The sequence below is a fragment of the Gastrolobium bilobum genome, unplaced genomic scaffold (assembly GCF_033153095.1).
Source record: "Gastrolobium bilobum isolate Gb01-03AN ecotype WA unplaced genomic scaffold, APGP_CSIRO_Gbil_v1 utg2264, whole genome shotgun sequence".
NCBI lineage: Eukaryota > Viridiplantae > Streptophyta > Magnoliopsida > Fabales > Fabaceae > Gastrolobium > Gastrolobium bilobum.
The window spans coordinates 538,757-560,297 of NW_026899254.1; the positions used below are offsets into that span (position 1 = coordinate 538,757).

General features: G+C 32.6%; 2 protein-coding genes across 4 annotated transcripts; both read right to left on the reverse strand.

Annotated features, from left to right (window-relative positions):
* Positions 1 to 7,930: 7,930 nt before the first annotated feature.
* LOC133288819 (chromatin assembly factor 1 subunit FAS1-like) lies at positions 7,931 to 15,499 on the reverse strand. 3 transcript variants are annotated; one of them, XM_061486642.1, is made up of 7 exons: positions 14,843 to 15,499; positions 14,302 to 14,669; positions 13,902 to 14,222; positions 9,094 to 9,175; positions 8,896 to 9,021; positions 8,305 to 8,635; positions 7,931 to 8,132 (listed from the first exon to the last, which is right to left on the reverse strand). In XM_061486642.1, exons 2-7 carry the CDS (start codon positions 14,604 to 14,606, stop codon positions 8,092 to 8,094), a joined length of 1,206 nt encoding a protein of 401 aa, XP_061342626.1. In that variant the 5' UTR covers positions 14,607 to 14,669; positions 14,843 to 15,499; the 3' UTR covers positions 7,931 to 8,091. The 3 variants fall into 3 exon arrangements, with proteins under 3 accessions (XP_061342626.1, XP_061342625.1, XP_061342624.1); XM_061486641.1 differs by lacking the exon at positions 14,843 to 15,499 and having other exon boundaries at positions 8,305 to 8,626; positions 14,302 to 14,705; XM_061486640.1 differs by lacking the exon at positions 14,843 to 15,499 and having other exon boundaries at positions 14,302 to 14,705.
* Positions 14,847 to 17,915, reverse strand: LOC133288820 (chromatin assembly factor 1 subunit FAS1-like). Its single transcript, XM_061486644.1, has 5 exons — positions 17,359 to 17,915; positions 16,630 to 16,729; positions 15,741 to 15,888; positions 15,523 to 15,646; positions 14,847 to 14,957 (listed from the first exon to the last, which is right to left on the reverse strand). Exons 1-5 carry the CDS (start codon positions 17,794 to 17,796, stop codon positions 14,913 to 14,915), a joined length of 855 nt encoding a protein of 284 aa, XP_061342628.1. The 5' UTR covers positions 17,797 to 17,915; the 3' UTR covers positions 14,847 to 14,912.
* Positions 17,916 to 21,541: the final 3,626 nt, after the last annotated feature.

A 21,541-nucleotide genomic window follows, 5' to 3' on the forward strand; every position in this document is an offset into this window, starting at 1 on the left:
TTATTAATAATGATGCTTAGAAATTGATAAAGGGAACTTATATAAGTAGCAGTTCATGCATGAAGTGGAAGTTCGGCTAGTGTGAGAAGGCCATAGATCCCCATTAGATTTTATGTGAGGAAAGAAAGAAGAAGAAGAAAAGTCAAAATTTGTGAAGGTAACAAAAAATGAAAATCGTTTTGTTGTAGTTTTAGAAAAGCGAGAGCATTTATAATGCACAAACTTTCATAGTTTGTCTTTCTTCTCGCTGAAATGCATCTACACGCACACAATAAATTAAAATCTAAGGTACTTGGGATCTTTACATTGAAAATTGCAACAAGATTAATGAGATGGTCTACGCGTTTAACACCGTATTTTTTTTGGTGGTGGGGGAGGGGTTAATGCGGTTGTCAAAACCCATGTAGCATCGATACCGACACGTGGCACGATACGACACGACACTCCGACACGTTAATTTTAAAAAATGTTAAATTTCGACACGTTAGGACACGTTATGATATTAAATAATATTTTTAATTTATGTAGTGTATATTATATTTAATATTCAATAATTTAACAAAAAAATAATCTAAACTTATAATATTCTTAAATTTTGCAAAGAAACATAAAATATCTCAAATATTTATTTTAAACCCAATAAAATAGTAATCGTAATCCAATGAATCTAATAGTTAGAACTAAAAACTCAACGCAACGCAACCTTTAAATCTTTTTTTGAATTTCTATAACGCGTGTTGGAGTGTCAGGGAGTGTCGGGTGTCCGAGAGTGTCGGGAAGTGTCGGACACGACACGTCAAGGTTTTTGAAGTGTCGGTGCATCATAGGTCAAAACAATATACATTGAAATAATATAAAACTACAAATATAATTTATGTATATAATAATTCTTCTAATATGAGTTATTAAGTAGTGACTTATATTCTTTGTATAGCCACGCTTTATGAAAAATAATTAATGTTAATATTATAAATAAATAATTTCATCACACTTAATAATTAAATTACTGTGGTTGTCTCTTAAGAATACGATAATATATTATCAGACCATTTTTCATAAAACAAAATTAACAATTACTGGTGGGAAAAAGAACGTTGATGCAGTAGTCCCAAGAATTTAAAAATTTTTTTATACATCCCAAGAATATTTTAAATCATATTTTCTTTTCAAAAACAAAAGAAAGTCACAAAGAAATTTTGGTGGGAGATTATAAGAATACTTTTTAATTACATTTTATTTATAGAGTTTTTACTTGAATCAATTTTGATGCACTGGGTTTATAGTTTTTATTTTTTATTTTGAAAATATGAACTTTACCCACTAAAAAACTTTAAAGCAATTGATCTGTTAATATTCAATATTAAAGCTAATAATAAAAAAAAACCATTTGTCATGTCTGAAATGATTCATTTTGCAAAAAAAATGTGTTGGTAGAATAGAATGTCTTTTAAAAAAAAAAAAAAAAAACGTTTTATTATACTGATTAAGACCATAACTTGTAGCGGAGTTGTCACTGTTCATTTTGTCTACTATTATGTATGGAAAGAGTGATTATCTTTTTAAATGACACAACTTATATCATTTCACTCTCACAAAGAAGTGGGACCCATATCTTTATTTTTTTTGTCAACTCTCTCCTCATTTATCTATCTCTTTCTCTCTCTTAAAATGACACAACTTTACCTCCTTTAAAATGACACACACTTTTTCCATTATCTATATAGTAAAGTAACTTTTCCTGATATGTCTTCTATGAATGCTAACCTTAATTTATAACTAACTTCATGAAATTGAAACTAAAAGTATCCATTTATGATGTTTATGAATATTAAAAAAGAGTACAATATTGGACCAAGGAAAGAGAGAGGATTATACATAGTATACGCTGAATGTATATTCTATGATTTTAAAATTGATGCATTAAATTAATCCATTTGAATAAAATTAATATCACATCGAACACTATGATCGAATTAAAAATCAATGTAATTATAATTTACTTTAGAATCATTTATGTCTCTGTAATTTTTTTCATCAGATATGTTTCTGTGGTTTATAAAATGTAAAAAATCACAAGGATATATGTGATAAAAAAATATATCTTTTTACAAATCACGAAAGCATATTTGATAAAAAAAATCACACGACATATATAGGTGATTCTAGAATAAATCAAAGAGACATTGATAAACTTTTTCTAATTAAAAAAATGTGTAATATAATAATATGAGAAATAGTTCATTTATAAATTTTTATAAATTATATTATATACTTCTTAAAATATATAATATAATTTAATATACTTTCAATAATATATAATATAGTTTGTAAAAATTTATAAATAAATTTTTTTAAATATAATTTTCCCTTAATAATATACATGCAGAAATCTTCTCCATCTCTCTGATTTCTGTAAACAAACACCTGTGGGAGTAGATGAAATAATAATATCTGACAAGTTAATGTGACAAAAAAACCCACACGCAGCACCTCTACACGCCCATTTATTTAAGCCCTCTTGGACAATATTAGTCATTTCATGTCAGGTATATTATGAGACTAGGGCCCTATGCTCTTCAATTTCCTTTGCAATCTCTCTGTGTGTGTATAAACACCCATAACTTTCTCACATTCCAATCCATCAATATCACACTATTTAACTATTATCTCATAGTCCTAATCATCAATCTGCTCCCTCGCCACAAACGGGAGTCTCTCTTTCTATCTGAAAGATACTCTGTCTCTATCTCTTTCTTCTATGCACAAATAATAATTCATGCATGACTGACACTTTTTTCTTTTTATTAAAATAAAATGGTATTCATATGAGGAGAATATTAGTGTCATATTATATAAGAGTAGTTCTCTCATGCTACAGAGAGAATTCAAGTGGAGCCCATCATTAAAAAGCAAAAAAGAAAAAAGAAAGAGTACGATTTTCAAAATAAAAAAAAATAAGATAATTATCTCATGTAAAATAAAAATAGTATTTCCCTTCATAAAATCATATTGCACCTTTTCACAACCACCGTGTGGTTATGCTCGTGTTTTTTATTGACTGAAATAGGAACTTGCCTTATACATTAGTTTTTATTTAAAAAAATATTCAGATTTTAAAATGATTATTGTAATGTTACATTTCATACATTTTGAAATATTTTCTTTAAAAAAATTATATCAATACAAGTTACATATTATAATAATTAAAAAATAATAGTATTTTATTATGTTTGTAATATAAAGTTAATTTATCAAAAAATGATATTTTCATATTTAATTGAATATTTTTATTTTTAATTTAATACTATATTAATTTTATAATTTTTAAAATTTTCTATTTTATAGTTTTTAAAATTTTCTATTTTATAACGACAAAATAAAATTTAGTATTTTGTGTATTGAGATCATATCGGATCTGGATTTCTATTTACGAACTTCTTAGATTTTGACTTTTAAAATAACAAACATTTATTTGTAAGAAAAATTCTAAGGAAAAACATGTTGCATATCATGTCTTAAAAAAAAATTCTAATACTATTTGTAGAAGACTAGTAAAAGAAATCACGTGATAGGAAATTAATATACATATGGCACCACTTTTTAGATCATGAACATATTTTCCACCAACTTAATTAGTAAATAAATTGTTGTTTTTCTATTTTATTTACTTAAAATTTAATGTACTTTTTTTTGAGTTGGTACGAACAGTAATGTCTAGATTTTTAAAATTTGTATTAAAACATTCAAATATAATTCTTTATATTCAAATATTATATATGATGGTGTTATCTTGGTACCAGTTAATGATATTAGACTGAAATAGATAGAGAAGTTAAATGATTAGAGAATTAATTTTTTTAAAATTAAGAAAGTTAATTTTTAAAAGACTAAATTTAATGCAAAATTTTTTCAGACATAAAAAGGTTTTATTTATAAGCAGAGGCGAACACAGGTGGTTACACATGTCCGCAAGTGCGGACATAAGATTTTAGGTTTTTTTTCTCTTTTTGTTTTAGGTTGTTATTTGTCTATTAGTTCAATATTTATATTAGGAGTAAATACTTTTTTAAGTTCTCAACAAAAAATATGGTCTTCACTTTAGTCCCTTATAAAAAAATTAGTTTTGAAGTTTCTAAAAAATTTAAAGTGAATCAATTTAGTTAAAATCGTGATCCCTCACAAATTCAAAAAAGACCCACATTAGTTGCTCAAAATAACTAAAATGTGTCCACTTTGAATTTTATAGGGACCGGGTCACTAAATTTTTTCTGTAAAGGACTAAAGTGAAGATCGAATTTTTTTGTTAGGGACCAAAAAAAGTATTTACTCTTATATTAGTTAGTAACGTAGCAACTTACAGAGATGATTAAAATAACGTAGCAATGCAAATTGATTAGAGAGAAAACTTATTCTTCCTCTCCTGTCATATACTCATTCTCATACTCTCTTCATCCTTTGTTTCATTTTTCATTTTTCTAAAAAGAGAGGATTGATTGCAGGTTTGACATTCTCTAATAAGTTAATCTCTAGAGATGAGGCCTTCACTGTGATTTTGCTTACCTTCTGTACAGATAGTGTTGATTTTTTTATTCACCATTATAAAATAGAATATGATGTATGGATGTACTGTAGTATATTCTAATATTTGTTTTGGAAGATTGGTAAAATTTAGGGAAGAATGATTGGTCAAACTATTGCCTGCAGTTTTTTATGGAAGCAACTAGACTATGAGAGATTTCATAACCTTGTATATACAGTGTTAATCTAAATTGTCTTTACAAAAAAAAAATTGGGGGACAAATTTTCACCACTAAATGTGCGGACATAAAAAAAAATTCCTGATCTGCAACTGCTTATAAGTGATTTAAAAAATTACAAATTAACGCAATAGAAATATATGCATGGCGCATGGGGTTGGCAACTTGCGCCCCTATGCGGGGACACTAACCCATGTCTTGCGGGTGGGTTACTATTTCATCCTCAAGTTTGTGAAAAGACAGATCGGACGAAAATTTAACTCCAAAGCTTCTGAATTCTGATATGGAATTTCTCAGATGCGGTATTATTCTACACACACGTACGTGCATCTGTACATATACTTTCATTAATGTTTAATAAAATATCAAGAGTTTACTAAAACAAAATGAAATGAAATATCAAGTAATTTTTGATATAATGATCTTTTACACGCAATTTCATTGAATAGATTCCGTATTGCATAAATTATATGTGCTTGTAAAATTTTATATTAATTTATGTTTTCCGTACTTCATTGCTATATTTTAGCATTTATATAAAATAGTTTTGTTTCGATGAGGAAATATATCTGGACTGAAATAAGGAGTAAATAAATTTCACAGGAAGAAAAATAAGAGGCCGATTTTTTTTATGATTTTTGTAAAATAAATAGTGTAATGGTTTTAACCACTCATTTCAAAGCCTGTATAATTTTGTGTGTGGAAAGACTTTGTGTCGGTGTCATTATCAATTTTGATGTATTATTAGTATAATCTTTTTACATTAACAATCAATTATGTATTATTTTAGGGTTTTGTTAATCTCCTTTTACATAAGATAGGTATCTTATGTTGTAGAGAGAAACTAGGTGGGTCCCACTATTATAAGAAAAAAGAAAAAGAAAAAGAAAAGTGAGGTGCGAAAATCGAAGTGAGAGAAAATGAGACAAGCTACCTCATGTAAAAGGAGACTAATATTTCCCATTATTTTAAGTAACTTTTGATTTTGTTGTTGTGAAGGTCAAAGCTTGGCACTATTAGAAAATTCTTTAATTTTGACGGAATTTTTCGACGAAAAATATATTCCGTCAAAATTTTTCGACGGAAGACGAATTCCGTTGAAAATGTTATTAAAAATAAATTAAAAAAATTATATTTGTGAATTTTCGACGAAAATTCTGTCGAAAACCTTATTAAAAATAAATGAAAAAGAAACTATATTTGTGAAATTTTCGACAGAAAAATAATTCCTTCGAAAATCTTATAAAAATATATATATTTGTGGACTTTTCAATAAAATTTATTTTCTGTCGAAAAATCATTATAAAAAATAAATAAAAAAGAAAATATATTCATGAATTTTTCGACGGAATTTATTTTTCGTCAAAAATCATTATAAAAAAATAAAAAATAAAAAATGTTCATGAATGTTTCGACGGAATTCATTTTTCGTCGAAAACTATTATAAATAATAATTAAAAATATATATATTCAGAAATTTTTCGACAGAATTATTTTTCCGTCAAAAATCATTATAAAAAAGTGTTTAATTTCATGCTGACGACCATATATCAAAACAAAATCCAACCTGATATATAAAAAAGTGTTTAATTTCATATTTGTGTTGTATGATAAATAGTTTGTAATTCCATGTTTTTACGAAGGTTATATTAGATTAATGTATTAAATAATTTAAATATGTTTAACTCTATATGTAAGTTATAATTTCGATTCAACGTTAGAAATTTTCAATTATTATTAATTACTTATTATTATAATTAGACTATAATAATAATTGTTTAAAGGGTTACTTTATAAAAATTATAATGTTATTATAATCTAATATAAAAAAGCTTTATGTTTACTAATAATTGCATACATAATTTGTTTTTTATAGAAGAAAAGTAAATATTAGCGGTTACCACTAATAAATCCTAATATCTTTTTCCTAAATGTAGTGGTTAATCTTTTATTAGAAGTAGGAAAATATAAGATTCATTAAACATAAAGGATGTGTAGAATACATAAAATTACTTTAAAAAATACATAAAATTAGGTGAGTTATTTTATTTATTTATTTTAATTTTAATCAGTACTGCACTGAGTCTTCAGAATTATAAGGAATCCTGGAGATATTTTCACACCCCCGATAAAAAAAAAATCCTCTCCTATTAAACGAAGATAAAAGCTATTTTTTTATTGAGAATAACATCTGTCATTTTAAAGGATATAAGCTTGTATTATTTTATATCTTAACCGTTGATTTCCGTCCATCAACGGTTATAATTTATTGGATCAAAATTATTAGTTAATTAATAATATATTTGGCCCATTAAGTTTGGCCCAATAGACTATAACCGTCGATGGACGGAAATCAACGGTTAGGATCTAAAATGATGTAACCTTATATCTTTTAAAATGATAGATGTTTTTCCCTTTTTTATTAGATGAAAACAAATTGAATTAAGCAAAAGCATCAACATACAATTAATAAAAAAAAAGTGGAGCAGACTGCAACCACGTACAACACTAACTGAGTAGAACGAGCAAAGCACGCAAATAGGAATTAAAGTGAAAAAAAAAAAAAAAAAAAAAAAAACATTCAACTGATTTGCAAATAGACACAATCAGCTGACAGTAAATGATTTGAAGACATTAAAAAACATTCAACTCAGATTACCTGATTGGATAGGAAGGACATAAATTTTCTATCAAATGTCCACCCATTCCATACAAATTCAGCACCTATGTTAGTAGTTTATTTTTCATTAAAAAGCAAATCTCTGAAGAAATGGGAGAAAATAGAAAAGAAATTTAGAATTTTAGATAACCAAGCTCTTAATGCAGATAGAGATGTCAGTGTTACAAATTTAGAATTCAGCACCCATTCCATACAAGTATTCGAATACTTCATGAAAGTATTCAAATACTTTCAAGATGGTAATTCAAATTGAGTTTCTTTCATTGAAGTATTCGATTACCAGCTAAAAGTAATGGAATACTTCCTTGACGACAATAAGAAACACATGTTTTTTTGCATAACGAGTCACTTGGATTCCTCCGAGGCTCATTTTGCCACCTAATTGATATTCCTCATACTATACACATACAACTAACTATCTATTAACATAACATGCAATTTCCATCCGGAGATTCATCAATTTTGGCACCAAGCATAATTGCATAAGTCCTCATACTCCATGTTCTAATGAAATATACAGTATTCAAAACACTTGAATGTTAATACGTATCAAGGATTTAGAAGCCTTTAACAAAATAACAAGTTCTCTCAAAATGGTTTTACAAGGGTGAACATCTCCAAAAGCATCATGCTATGCAAATAACTCCAAGACAGCTATACATGCTCTTTTTCCCTTGAAGTGCTAGCTCCTCCTCCTTGAGGACCGGAAACCACATAGCCCCAAACGGGGTGAGATAAAAAATTTCAGTAAACTAAAAGTCTTTGGAGATTCCTCCACCCTTTAAGTTCACTTTCCAAATATTAAATATTAAATAAAAAAGTATAACAAATAACAATTGTCTAACAAGTTTGTGCGTTAAACTTTACCAGGAGAGAGCCTGGCTTCTTGGTCCTCATCTAGCATTTCATCCATGGATAATTCTATACATAAGCTACCAGGAATTGCTCGCATACTCAAGGATTTCAAGTACATCTGCTCCAGCTTAAGAGTACCACTGAAATTTTGACCCAATTCCTTGCCATGCATCAAATCTAGTATTATCAGGGGCTGATCCTTTTTGAGAGCATGTACTGTCAAATTGTTTAGATTCTTTTGCCGTTGAATTAAATCAGAGAACTCCTCACTCTCTGTGTCATCTTTACAGCTACGTGAGCTCTCAGCCCCCTCAACATCAATAACTTTGTCCACCTGTACACCCTACATGTAAATAAATAATCTTACTAACAATGGTCTGTAGTGACATTCAGATTCACAAACAAGTTCTAGTTGCCAGTACAAGTGCTCAAGTCATGACAAAAGAAAACTGGATTCTGGAACACATCTTAGCAATTGGCATTGGAACTTGGAAGATAAAGTATACATAAATGCAAAAATATTGAAACACCAAAACATCATTCATCTACTTCATATGCGAAACTTCCTAATACAAATGTAACTTCATCACACCAAAACTCTACCTCATCTTCTGATAGATACCCGTCACGTACAAAAAATCCATCGTCATTTTCATCATCAGATTTTGAAAATTCTACTGAAGACTCCTTATCTTCTTCACAATCAGAGAGGATTTCACCAGGTTCCTCCTATAAATGAAGAATGTTGACAGCAAATAGCAATAGCATCCAGTATATATTTATTTAAATTGAATACAGTACCTCAAACCATTCCTCGTCGCTACTTGAAGCATAATCCAAGCTTGGATCCTTCCTAATAGGATGGCGTGGTCCAACAACTTGACTGGAAATGTAACATAAGCAATTTCAAAATCAAGATACAGCAATCAAGGCATCTGGCAGCAATTTTTCTAGACTAGGTATCCATAACTAGTGTCAAATAAAACTTAAGGAATACATATATACAAGCATGTGAGACAGAGAGACAGACCTACAGAGCTAAGCAAACAATCGGGAAATAAAATCCATTGATAGCAGGAATTAGGCTGATGATGCTAATATAAATATGAATAAGCTTTTAAAAACTATGTAGAACTCAATGCACATGATATACCGATGCCAGATATTTAAACCAACCACATTCTCAGTAATTTTTTACCTTGTGCAACTTCACACAGCTCAAACTTTTATTGTTGAGATTTCAAGAGCCAAGAATTACAAAACAACCAACCAAAAAAGTCAACTTTATGCCTATAATACCACTAAATTAGATTAGATAAAAAATCACTCCTCATTAAATCTCAACTAGCAAGAGTGGGGTGAGGACAATCTTTGTCCGCAGCCTTACCCTTGCATAATTGCAAAAAGGTTGTTACCGGATTCGAACTCATGACCTTTCAGTCACAAAGTAACAACTTTACTACTACACCAGTTCACCGTCTTTAAATTAGATTAGATATTAAAACCAAAAAATTACGTGAGCATAAACTTGCGAACATATGATGGCCAACATTAAAAGCATCATTGATATGCCTCCAACATATATATAAATCTAATCCAAAAAGAGAAAGAATATTGATTAATCTTGAATAAAAAGGCAGTATTTACTGTTGATTTGTTAAAATCTCATTCAAAGATTGTGATACTGATTTTCTTTTGATTTCGTAGGAAAAACAGACAAACTGGAGCCAAATTGGAAATTACCAAACTGAAGGCCCACGCTGATAGCGTGGGTGTGACGCTGACAGCGTGAAGGAGCCTTTTCATACAGAGACATCCACGCTACTAGCGTGGAACTCACGCTAGTAGTGCTAGAATTCAAAATCATCCCGAGACATCCACGCTACTAGCGTGGAACTCATGCTAGTAGCGCCATACTTTCCTGCAAGCCACGCTCACAGCGTGGGAACCACGCTAGTTGCGTGAAACTCCAGTATTGTGAACAAAACTCCCACGCTATCAGCGTGGGAACCACGCTAGTAGCGTGGGAGATGCGGATAAATCAGAAATAAATCCTATTTTAAATCAGAGAAAGATTGGAAGGAGATTTACGATGGAGATTTGATCAAGGTTTCTGTGCAAGACACAAGTCTATAAATAGAGGCTTAGACTCTCAGAGAAAAACATCTTTGGCTGGAGCAAATGCGAGGATCAGAGAATTGAGAGAATTCTTGGAGACTCGCGCTGAAGATCAGAATTCCGTGGAAGTTGAAGGCTGAAGACATTGAGTTTTTATTCTTCTTCTTCTTTTCTTCTTTATAGTTTATGAACAATTTTTCTTTTTATTTGTTTAAGTCAGACATGAATATGTCTGGCTAGTTTATTTTTGTAGTTGGGATCACGGACCCGATGTGAATCCTTTTATATTTCCTGTATTGATATTTATAATTTAATTAGTTAGTTTGTTTTATTCTACCTGGTTTAATTTTTCCATATCCTGTTTAGAATAGGCCACTCTAAATTATAGGGCTTTGAAGGTTAGAATTCACAATAAACATATTGGGATTTTAATCTGGACAGGGGTAGAATAACAATTTGTGTATGATCTAGACATAGGCTTACATAAATTGCAGACTCATAATTCATTTGCTTAATGCTTAATTCAAGAAGGATCACTAAGACATTAGGGTTCTAATTGTTAAAGGGTTGAAATCACTAAGATATTAGGGTTCAACTAATTTATAGGGAAATAATGAATCGTCTGAACAAACGAATTAATTATTGTATAAAATACAATATAGGAATATAAGGGAGGATCGGAGGTGAAGTGTATCCTGGCTACAATTTTCTTACGAATTTTTAATCATCTTTTATCGCGTTCTTTATCTTTTCTTGCATGCGTTCAAAGTCCACTGTTATTTGAATTCTGTTTTTAAATTTAATTGTTTTAATTTTTGTTTTGGATTGTCCAAACTCAATTATTTCACAACACAAACAACTTTTTTGTTCCAAATTAAAGGGATTAGTTAGACTAGTACTTGGTGCCTCAATCCTCGTGGGAACGATACTTTTCTTATCACTTTATTACTTGGAACGATCGGTATACTTGCCGAGTTCGCAACAATCATTTGTTGCTAAACAAATTATCTTATAGAAAAAATACTGTTACAGAAAGGAATTAAAAATATAATAGGAAAGGAGGATCAGAGAAGTTGAAAATTATTATTAGGTAACACCAAACCCTTCCTAACATCTGCATCCATCATAAACAACTAAAAGATCCAGGCAAATTACTATAGATATTATGAAGGAGTTTGGAGAGAGCAGAGAAAGTAAAGGGACAGGAGAAGAGATTAACGTGTGAGAAAATGGATCAATTATTCATGATCACTTCTACATGCCACTGGCTTATTTATAGACTTACAAATAATATCTGATCTATGACCTTCATCCTTATCAACAAGTGATAACAGATCTGATGCTCACCATAACCTTAGGAATTTATTCCCTATTAATCATAATCACATGGATTTAAACCTATGCAAATCAATCTAATAACAAGAATTTAGTGCCTGATATTGGTCAATCTGATAGAGACCCAGAGAATTTGAGGGTCTACTATAGGAAGAAACATAGGGGATATTTAGCACTTAAATCGTTGACACCTCAACAGAATGCTGTCGACAGAAAGGCAGCATATCCCTCATAACAGAATGAGGGAAAACGAGGATGAGGTGAGAGACTTGAAGGGAACCCATGGAATCTTAACAACCTGATGCCTGGCATAAATAGAGAGGAGAGTAACAGAAGAATCATCTTTGGGATTTGGAACTTAGACTCTTGGGAGAGATTAGGGCCTCTCCAATTCTCCTGAACCTATCCTTGTTACTTTCCTTTTTTTTCTTTATCTTTTTTTAAATTTTGCGAACATCATGTTTTCTCAATTAATTGTCATTACAGTGTAATTCTTAGTGTGATACAGATTTGGAATATACAAATATCGTTGTTCTGTCCTGTTTTATCTAGTCTCAGTGATTTGTTGAGCTAGGTTGTAACGCAATCTGTTCCAGATTTTGAGAGATTGGGTCCCAAAAAGGCAGAATGAGTCGGAGAGTTGGCCCTTCCACTCTAATAAACCCATTTTTAAGAAAGGGGACTACTGGGTTGTTAAGAAAGCAAGTAAAGCACTATACGACTTCAGAACTTAACCCCCTGAAACTTGAGAAAAGGAATAAAACTTGTTAGGTGGAGCATCACTGATTCAGTTGTTTGGTACACTTAAAAATGGAGATGAGCAACAGCATACGGGAAAATGCTTAATGTTCGCAATTATAAAAGTCTCTGGTCACTGACAACGCAGAAAATTATAACAATTCCCTAGAGGATGACAAGGTTTAGAATTCTGATGAGGAAAAAATAGATGCTGAAGCATTTTCTACAGTTGGGGAGGTGTCTAGAGTTTTCTCTACGCTCAAAGATGGGTTAGGTAGAGTGAAATCAAATAATGATGATAGCAATGCCCATGTAATTCAAGATTTAAACTCTAGTGAAGAGGTTGAAGAAGATTCTTATTTTGAAGCCATTAAAGTGTGCAGGTTATTATGCGATAAAGGTGATCAGATTCCTTTTACGAAGATGATAAAGGTCTGATTCAGGATGACGTTACAGGTTCAATACGGGCAACAAAATGTTCAAGTAGATTGCTTTGACATTGATAGCAACTTACATGGAGAGAAGTTGCTTTTAGAACAACAACGTGATGGAGAAATTTTTAGTTTAGGCTTTCAAGATTCCAGACAGAACAAATCTTCTGTTAATGTTCCATATTGAAGAATATATCCTCCCTTTTCCAGATGTCATTTAGCTGTTATCTTTTGATCAAAATGAGAGGACCACAAAGGAGAAAGTTATATCCATCATGCTGCTATGCAATGCAAGTGAGATACCAGATCCATACAATCACTTCATGTTTCATGGGGTTAAAGTTGGTTAATCCATTAAATAGAGATGTTATCATGTTAAGGTGATCTTTTCTCCCAAAGTTGTATAGTACGAACTTTTGAGGTAGGAAAAAGAGGTTCTAAAATTTGCCACTACAGTATATTATGGAGGGCGTAAAGGAAACCTTAAACATGCTTTTATTGAAATTTTAATGTTGGCTTCTATTTGGAGGTTAAGGGACAGTTATTTTGATTTTTTTTGAGCTTATTTTTGGTTAAGAATCTCCTTTTCAGGCTGAAGTTATTTTTAAGTAAGTTTTCTAGTTATAGTTTGTGGAGCCATCACGGTGGCTCCTTTTTCAGTCTGTTTCATGGGTTGGCACTGTTTTGCGGTTTCTTGACCAGGTTTTTTCTTTTTGTTTTCTCTCAGCTTTGTGGTTTCTTTCATAGGATTTCTTATCTTCTCTTGTACTTTTTCCCTTCCCCTTTAATAATGTACCTCTTCCATAAAAAGAAAAAAAAAATCTACCCTACCTATGAAGCTCGATTTAGTTACTAAAAATGTGCATAATTAGAAAATATGCATCAGTGAAACGGTTGAATTTTGGGGTTCTCCACTCGTAGCTGTAGGTACTAGGTACAAAAATAGCCTAATAAAAACCAAAATGCATTCATTGAGAAGGAACTAACCTTTTCTTGGACCAAATCCCATAAAAGGCAGGCCTATAACTATTGTGAAACTGCAATAACTGTTTTCCCCGACAGCACTTCTTGGCAACAAGATAGGAACTATCTTCATTGGTTGGGTATGATCTGATATCACAATTATGTTCTCCAAATCCATCTACAGGCTTCTCCATGGCCAAGTCATCATAATGAGCTACTCCTGTGGTATCTGCCAGCTTAAGTTCCGTAAAAGGTTCAGACTTAGGTTTCAGACGTATGCCCCATCCCTGTTTTCTCTTTGAACGAAATGATTGACCTAAATGATGCCACAAAGAAACGTGTGACCTGCAAAGTCCGATAAATTTTTCCTGAGATATGAGAACAACAAAGCTTTGGTTAAACAGAATTATAAAAAGAAACTCACTTGCGTATATCCTCAAGAGTAATATCACTACTTGTTGCAAGAGTAGAATCCATTGACAGAGTAGTTAACTTATACACATTTTTACTCTTTGTGATTGATGGATCACATGTAACTGATTTAGTCGAGAATTGGTCATCCTGAAATGAGTGGCTAGTTTTGCTTCTTTTAAGAAAATTCTCCATGAATAAAACTTGCTTTTGTAAACTACGCTTCTCTTTCAATTTAGATGCTTCCTTCTCTCGCTGTCGCTGATCCTTTTCAGGTTGCTCTGGCTGCTTCTTTTTCTCTATCCTCTTTTTACGCATATCCTTTTCATCACATTTCTCATCTTTAATTGCCTCACCTTTCAACAATTTCAAATCCTTTTCCTGAAAAAATTGTGCAGTTGGTAGAGAAGACAGCATTTTCTTTCTTCCTTAAAAGAAGAAATTCATTAAAACATAGAAGATTACAAGGAATCTGAAGGATAAGGGATCATCCATAATGAAACAAGGGAATATAAAACAATAAAGAAAAAAAAATCCAATGGAGCAAAGCTAACCGATCCCTCTGCACATCTAGTGAGTGAACCCCCTTAAAAAGACATGTACTTTACGCCAAACAGAAACCAATCACCTAATGGTATCCCAAATCTGCTGCTGAGCCAAATAAACCCCCTACAAATTCAAGCGTTAGATTCCAATGAAATGCACCAAATAGTAGCATAGATTGCATATTGCCATAATAAGTTTGCCTCGTTATTTCTACCAAAACCTCCTATAAAGCTAGTCATTGGCACTTGGTTCAATGACCTAGGACACACCCAATGTATATTGAGAATGAATATATTTAACTAAACTTTATGACAAATATTGCCTAGTGACGCAAATAATCACAATGCTGTCAGTAAGGTAATCCATCCTAATTAAAACTTCTGCAAACACTTCTTTACTTTTTTGTTTTTCCTTTGTTCTTTTAAATTTTTTTCTTTGGTTATAAAGCAGGTCCAAAACCCCATGTGAGGAGGGAAGGCTGATGTGCAGGCAAAGAGGCCTGGCTAGGATCCAATCTGAGCATAAAGTAGTCTCCAGAGAAACTAGGTACCACTTATTATTTATCCTTAACACCTTACTAACAGGAATCTTCAAACAGAAAATATATGAATTTGACATTGGAAGGCCAACTCAATGAAGAAGGACCTTCATCTATAAATAACACATAACAGGACCAAACAGCACTTACAACAAGCAATGTTTTCCCTTGCAGTTCATTGTCCATGCTTTTGTTCCCTTTCTTCACTTCTCTTTTATGTCTATCCAATTGTTGAAGTATCGATTTCACTTCTTGTTTAGCTTTTGCTTGAGTCCTACACTTACAGAAAAAATTAGAAGAATCAACTAAAGGAAATTTATATATATGAATTAAAAATCAAATGTGTCAGCAACCCGGTGATCATGTACATGTCTACACTGTTTTTCTGCATTAAGGAATCCATTAAAAATCGGATATCTTCCTCGCTATAAGCTTTATCAAGCTCTGCTGATGCCTCTATCAAGCCATCACAGTAATTCTGTTCACTCTCTGGCTTCTTCAGTGACGATATCATTTCTGGAAAGGGACCAAAGTTATATAAAATAATCCACACACAAGTGAAATACCCCTTTCTCTGAAATTTATCAAAATCAAATTTCTGAAGAGTGGCAAAACATAATGATATTATGCAAAAAAAATGCATTATGGCATTTTAGTAAAAATATCAACCATATAGACCTTCTCACTTCTAAAATGAAGGTAAAAGAAATAATTCAACTGAATTTACAGACTATATGGATGAATTATTTTATTAGGAATACAAATTACAGAGAGAAAATATTAGTAATTTTTAATTTACATCTTTCATAAATACAGAAAACTAGTGTGGTGGAGGCTCAGGAATCAGGATTAGTTCCTCATCAGTTCTTATATTGCTATGCTGTTGTTTCTCTTTGAAATTCTTTGTTCATCCTTTCGGTGAACGTTGGGTGTACCCTAGGTCTGGGACCAATCTTTTATGATTATGTTTAATGGTTTTGGTAGAAGTAACGAGGCTAAGTTTTTGTGGCAATGTGCGACTACACTTTGGTGCATTTCATTGGAGCATAACTCTCATATTTTTAAGGAGGTCTCTTTGGTACAACAAGTTAAAATTCTGTGTTTGGCTTCCATTTGGAGTAAGCAAGCTAATTTTTTAGGCAATTTCCCTAACAGGTGTGATGAGAGATTTTTTCTTTTTCTTTTCCTAACTGATTTTACCGCTTATAGAATGAGGGATAGCCAAAACCAGTTATGTAAGCCAGGACATAAAGGTACCAGAGACGGCCGTTATTCTCTCGTGTATCATACTCCGGCAAGTACGACGAAAAATGAACAGTCCTCTAGCAGATGCTGGGATCAATTTGACATCCCTTGTCTGTGTGGCAATTCAATAAGTTTATCAATAGGCCAGCAAATGTAAACATGCAATAAACAAACATTAATAGTAGACATATCAAGAATTCTGAGTAGACATCATCAAAAGTAATGTGATGTAATAGAGTCTCACAGCATTCTAGCATCCTGGTGCAGAAGCAAAGCATCTATCTGCAATTTATCACAGGAAGCAGAGTATACTGAACAACTACACATGAACGGGAAGGGGTATGGGACTTAAGACGATTGGCAGTTAATTAGTAGCATACCGATTAGGTGGTTAGGGGAATCTCCGACGGAATTTACTGTGTCAGTTAGTTAGCATATCGGTTAGGTGGAAGAGAGGAAAATCAGGTTAGAACTGAGAACAGAGATAAAGACCAAGGGTGGAGTTACGAGAAAATAGGAGAGCAATACCATTGTACTTTCTACCATTCTTATCCGTCAGGATCCTAAACCAAGTTCTGGGAAGGGATTACAGTAATAAAGATTCAATTTCTATCTATTATTTCCAAATAAAGACTCTGTTTATTTCTGTTATTTCCTAATTCTTGAACCATTTTCTATCAGTATACTGAACAACTACACAAGAAGTCACTAATAAACAAAGGCGAGAGAAGAAGCGATTACTTCCCAACACCACAAGCAGGACTCGGAATGGTCCTCCAGTATATCAGCATCGTCATTGGTCACGCCGTACATGAGCCTCTGCCCCACGGAGATCACGCAACTCTTCACTGTGGCGTGTGTCACAGTCACAGGATCAGGATCCACCTTCTTCAACGTATCGTGAATCTCATCTACCAGCCTTGCCAATGGAAACTCGCTTTCCTCCAATAAAACCCCAACCGTCGCATTTCTGGAACCGTAATACCTCACATCCACGCCAACTTTCTGATTCTTCACCTCCTTGTAGTATCCAAACAATGCTTCAAGCTCCTTCTCAAAGGCTTCAATCCGTGTTTCTTTATCACCAGCAAACAGATGTTCCAACTTCCTCTTCCGCTTCCCGGTGGAGCCACCCTGACACTTAGTTTTTCGAGCATCGCCTTCCCCAGCATCCGCCATTTCCACTAAAAGAAGCAGGGAGAAAACCAATGCAAAAAGCGAAAGTGATTGCTATCAGCTTCAAACCCTAATTCCTTTCTCCCTTTCGTTCTGCTTAAGGCCCTGAGGATGAGGGAACTGAAGTGGTATAAGTGTTTCGCGCCATGCGTTCTTGGCTCCAGTTTTAACACCACAAAGCAGTCATGCTGCCACGTGGCACTTTCGTTTCTAATTCTAACTGACTTTTAATTATTGTTACCATAAATTCTTCAAAGATGTTTGATGGTCCATTACTCCATTTCCATAAGGGAGCACGATAAAAAAAATACTATTATGGTTAAGGATTGAGAATTGAAATCTCATATTGTAGAGATAAAAGCATGTGAGACCCATGTGTTAGAAAAAAATTATATGTAGGACCCATGTCAGCACGGAAATCGAAGGGTGTGTAGAAAAATTGTAATTCTAATGTTAAATGAGAATTATAAAACCCTATGTTTAATTCAAAATAGTATCAAGGTGGGGGTATTTTTTAAGGTGTGATTAATGGAGAAGGTTGTGCATTTGATGGTGGAATAAACAAGTTGAATTTAGAATTTGTTGCTGAGAAAATACTCACTAAAACATATTGAGGATAGTTGGATAAGGTAATGACATTGATTCGGTGCAACCTAATTGGATGAGAATTTGCTTGCAAGCTCCTTATTAGCTGGAGTGAGATGAGATGAGCCAACTGTTCAGCATCAGAAAAATATTGGGACACGTTGCCTCCTCTATTGTGCATTGTGCATTTTTGATGAGCGTGTCTTTTCTCAATACCTTTTCAAAGGAGTAGGTGGGGTATTTTTTCAATATGTGATTAAAGGAGAAAGTTGTGCATTTGATGGTGGAATAAGAAAGTTTAATTTAGAATTTGTTGCTGAAAAAACACTCACTAAAATATATTGAGGATAGTTGGATAAGGTAATGACATTGATCCGGTGCAACCTAATTGGATGAGAATTTGCTTGCAAGCTCCTTATTGGCTGGAGCGAGATGAGATGAGCCAACTGTTCAGCATCAGAAAAATATTGGGACATGTTGCCTCCTCTGTTATGCACTGCGCATTTTTTATGAGCGTGTCTTTTCCCAACACCTTTTCATAGGAGTAGGTGGGGTATTGTTCCAATATGTGATTAAAGGAGAAGGTTGTGCATTTGATGGTGGAAGAAAGAAGTTCAATTCAAGATTTATTGTAGAAGAAACACTCACTGAAATATGATGAGGATAGTTTGATAAGGTAATGATGTAGATTTAGTGTAGCTTGATTGGACGAAAATTTATTGGATGAGACGAGATAAGAATGAATCAATTACTCATCATAAGAAAATGTTGTACTGGGATGCGTTGCCTCATCTATTGTGTGCTACACATTCTCGGTGAGCATGTCTTTTCCCAACACCTTTTCATAGGAGTAGGTAAGGTGTTTTTCCAATGTGTAATTAAAGGGATGAGTTAAAGTATGCATAACAATTATTTTCCCCCTTTCCATTTCATTTCCATCCCATTGTGTAACAATGTTAATCTGAGAAAAAAATACGCTTTTATTGTGTTTCTTGGTTAACAATTTTCCCTTGACTTGTGTGATTATCATCGCTACCCGATACTAATTTTTCCTTTTGATCTACTCACATAATTAGTTGCGTACAAAATTGAGCACAACTTATGCAAAACATTGTGCACAACTCATGCGAAGCTACCATAAGACTATTGCGCACAATGTTGAAAAAATTTAATTATGGAAAAACTCTTAGTCTACTCTTAAAAAATTAGACGTATGTGTATTATAATTCCAAATTTTTAAAGAAGTGTAAATTGATCTTTATATTTATAGAAGTGTATATTTCGATCATTAATTGTTACCTTTGCAATTTAAGCATAACTATTGTTATCTCCAGATTATAATATATAATGAGAGATAACCAATACCAGTTATGTAAGCCAGGAAGATGATCAATATTCTCTTGTGTATCCTACTCTGGCAAATACGACAAAAAATGAACTGTCCTTTAACAAATTATGGGACCAATTTGACATCTATTGTCTTCATGCCAATTCAAAAAGTTGATCAATAAGCCAGCAAATGTAAACATGCAATAAACGAATATTAACAGTAGACATATCAAGAATTATGAATAAATATCATCAAAAGTAATGTGATTTAGTAAGGTCTCACAACATTTTGGTGCAGAAGCAAGGCGTCTGTTTGTGGTTTATCACAGCAAACAGAGTACACATGAACAGGAAAGGAAACGGGACTTAAGATTATTGGTAGCTAATTAGTAGCATATCAATTAGGCGATAGGAGTAATCTCCAGCGAAATTTATTGTGGCAATTAGTTAAGATAGGTGGAAAAAAAGAGAAGATAAGATGGGAGTGGAAAAGGGCTAAGTGACTCTTTTGTCCCTGATTAAAATAAATATTGTCACTTTGTTTCTGTTTTTAAATTATTCATAAATATTAATCTTTACTAAGATATAATATCAATATGTCCTTATTTGATTGTTGACTGGTCAAAGTACTCGAGAATATTACTCATGTACTCGAATAAGTTTCGAGGGAACGAGTTACTCGAGTACGAAACTCATGTACTTGAGTAACTCAAGAGTAATTGGCTTAGCTTGCAAAATATTTTTCTCTTCTCCTAATTTCTCTGAGTCTCTCTTCCTGCAACTCCCCCGCCTTAGAACCCCGGTGCCACTAACCCAACCTCATTGTTTTTCGCCATCACACTTGCACACCACTGTGAAACCTTCTTACATCAACTCAAATAATAACATCAATCCACCTTATCCCTCAACGCTATCATCCTCTTGTTTTTTTATTTTCCCATTTCTTTACTTGGGAAGCAACCAACAAAGGTTCTGTCTCTTCAATCTAGTAGCACCAATTTTTTATTTTGTTATCCCTAATAGCACCTATAATTTGCAATTTTAAAATCCCTCAAATAAAATCAATCCAATACAACATTAAAATGAATCAGGGGAAGTTCTAGAAACCCATCTCAATCCACCAAAATCAATTTTTTCAACAAACACATTTGCATTTTGAGGTTAATAAGCAGCACTTAGATGATGATTTTGGTTGGGAATCAGTAGAAGCAGCAGCATACCTTGTTTTCAATAAATAAAAAAGGGTTCTTAACCAAACAATGGATAAAAAGGAAGGGGGTCTAACGAAGTGAATGGTCTAGGCACGAGTAAAAGAGAAGGACAAAGGGTTTGTTGGTGCATTTCTCAGCCTTCTAATATGAGAAAAATAATGTACAACATAAAAAATATTATAATAAACTTTAAGTTATTTTATTTGTAAATGTCACAAAATTTAAATTACTTACATTAACACAAAAAATTAAAAAAATTTGCATTTTTAAAAAATAGGTACTAATGTTGTTTTCAAAATATGTACAGATCTAATGCAACTAGTTGCACATACTGTGCACGATGTTGTGCACAACTAGTTGCATGCCTAAAAAAAGAGGTTTTGAACTTGGGTGGTGGAAGAAGGAAGTTCAATTTAGGATTTGTTGCAGAAACAACATATTGAAACATGCTGAGGATTGTTGGATAAGGTAATGATGTTAATCTAGTGCAGTCTGATTGGAGGAGAATTTGCTTGCAAGCTCCTTATTGGTTGGGGCAAAATAAGGATGAGCCAACTGTTCAACATCAAAAAATGTAATATTGGGACGCGTTGTTTCATTTGTTGTGCGCTGTGCATTCTTGG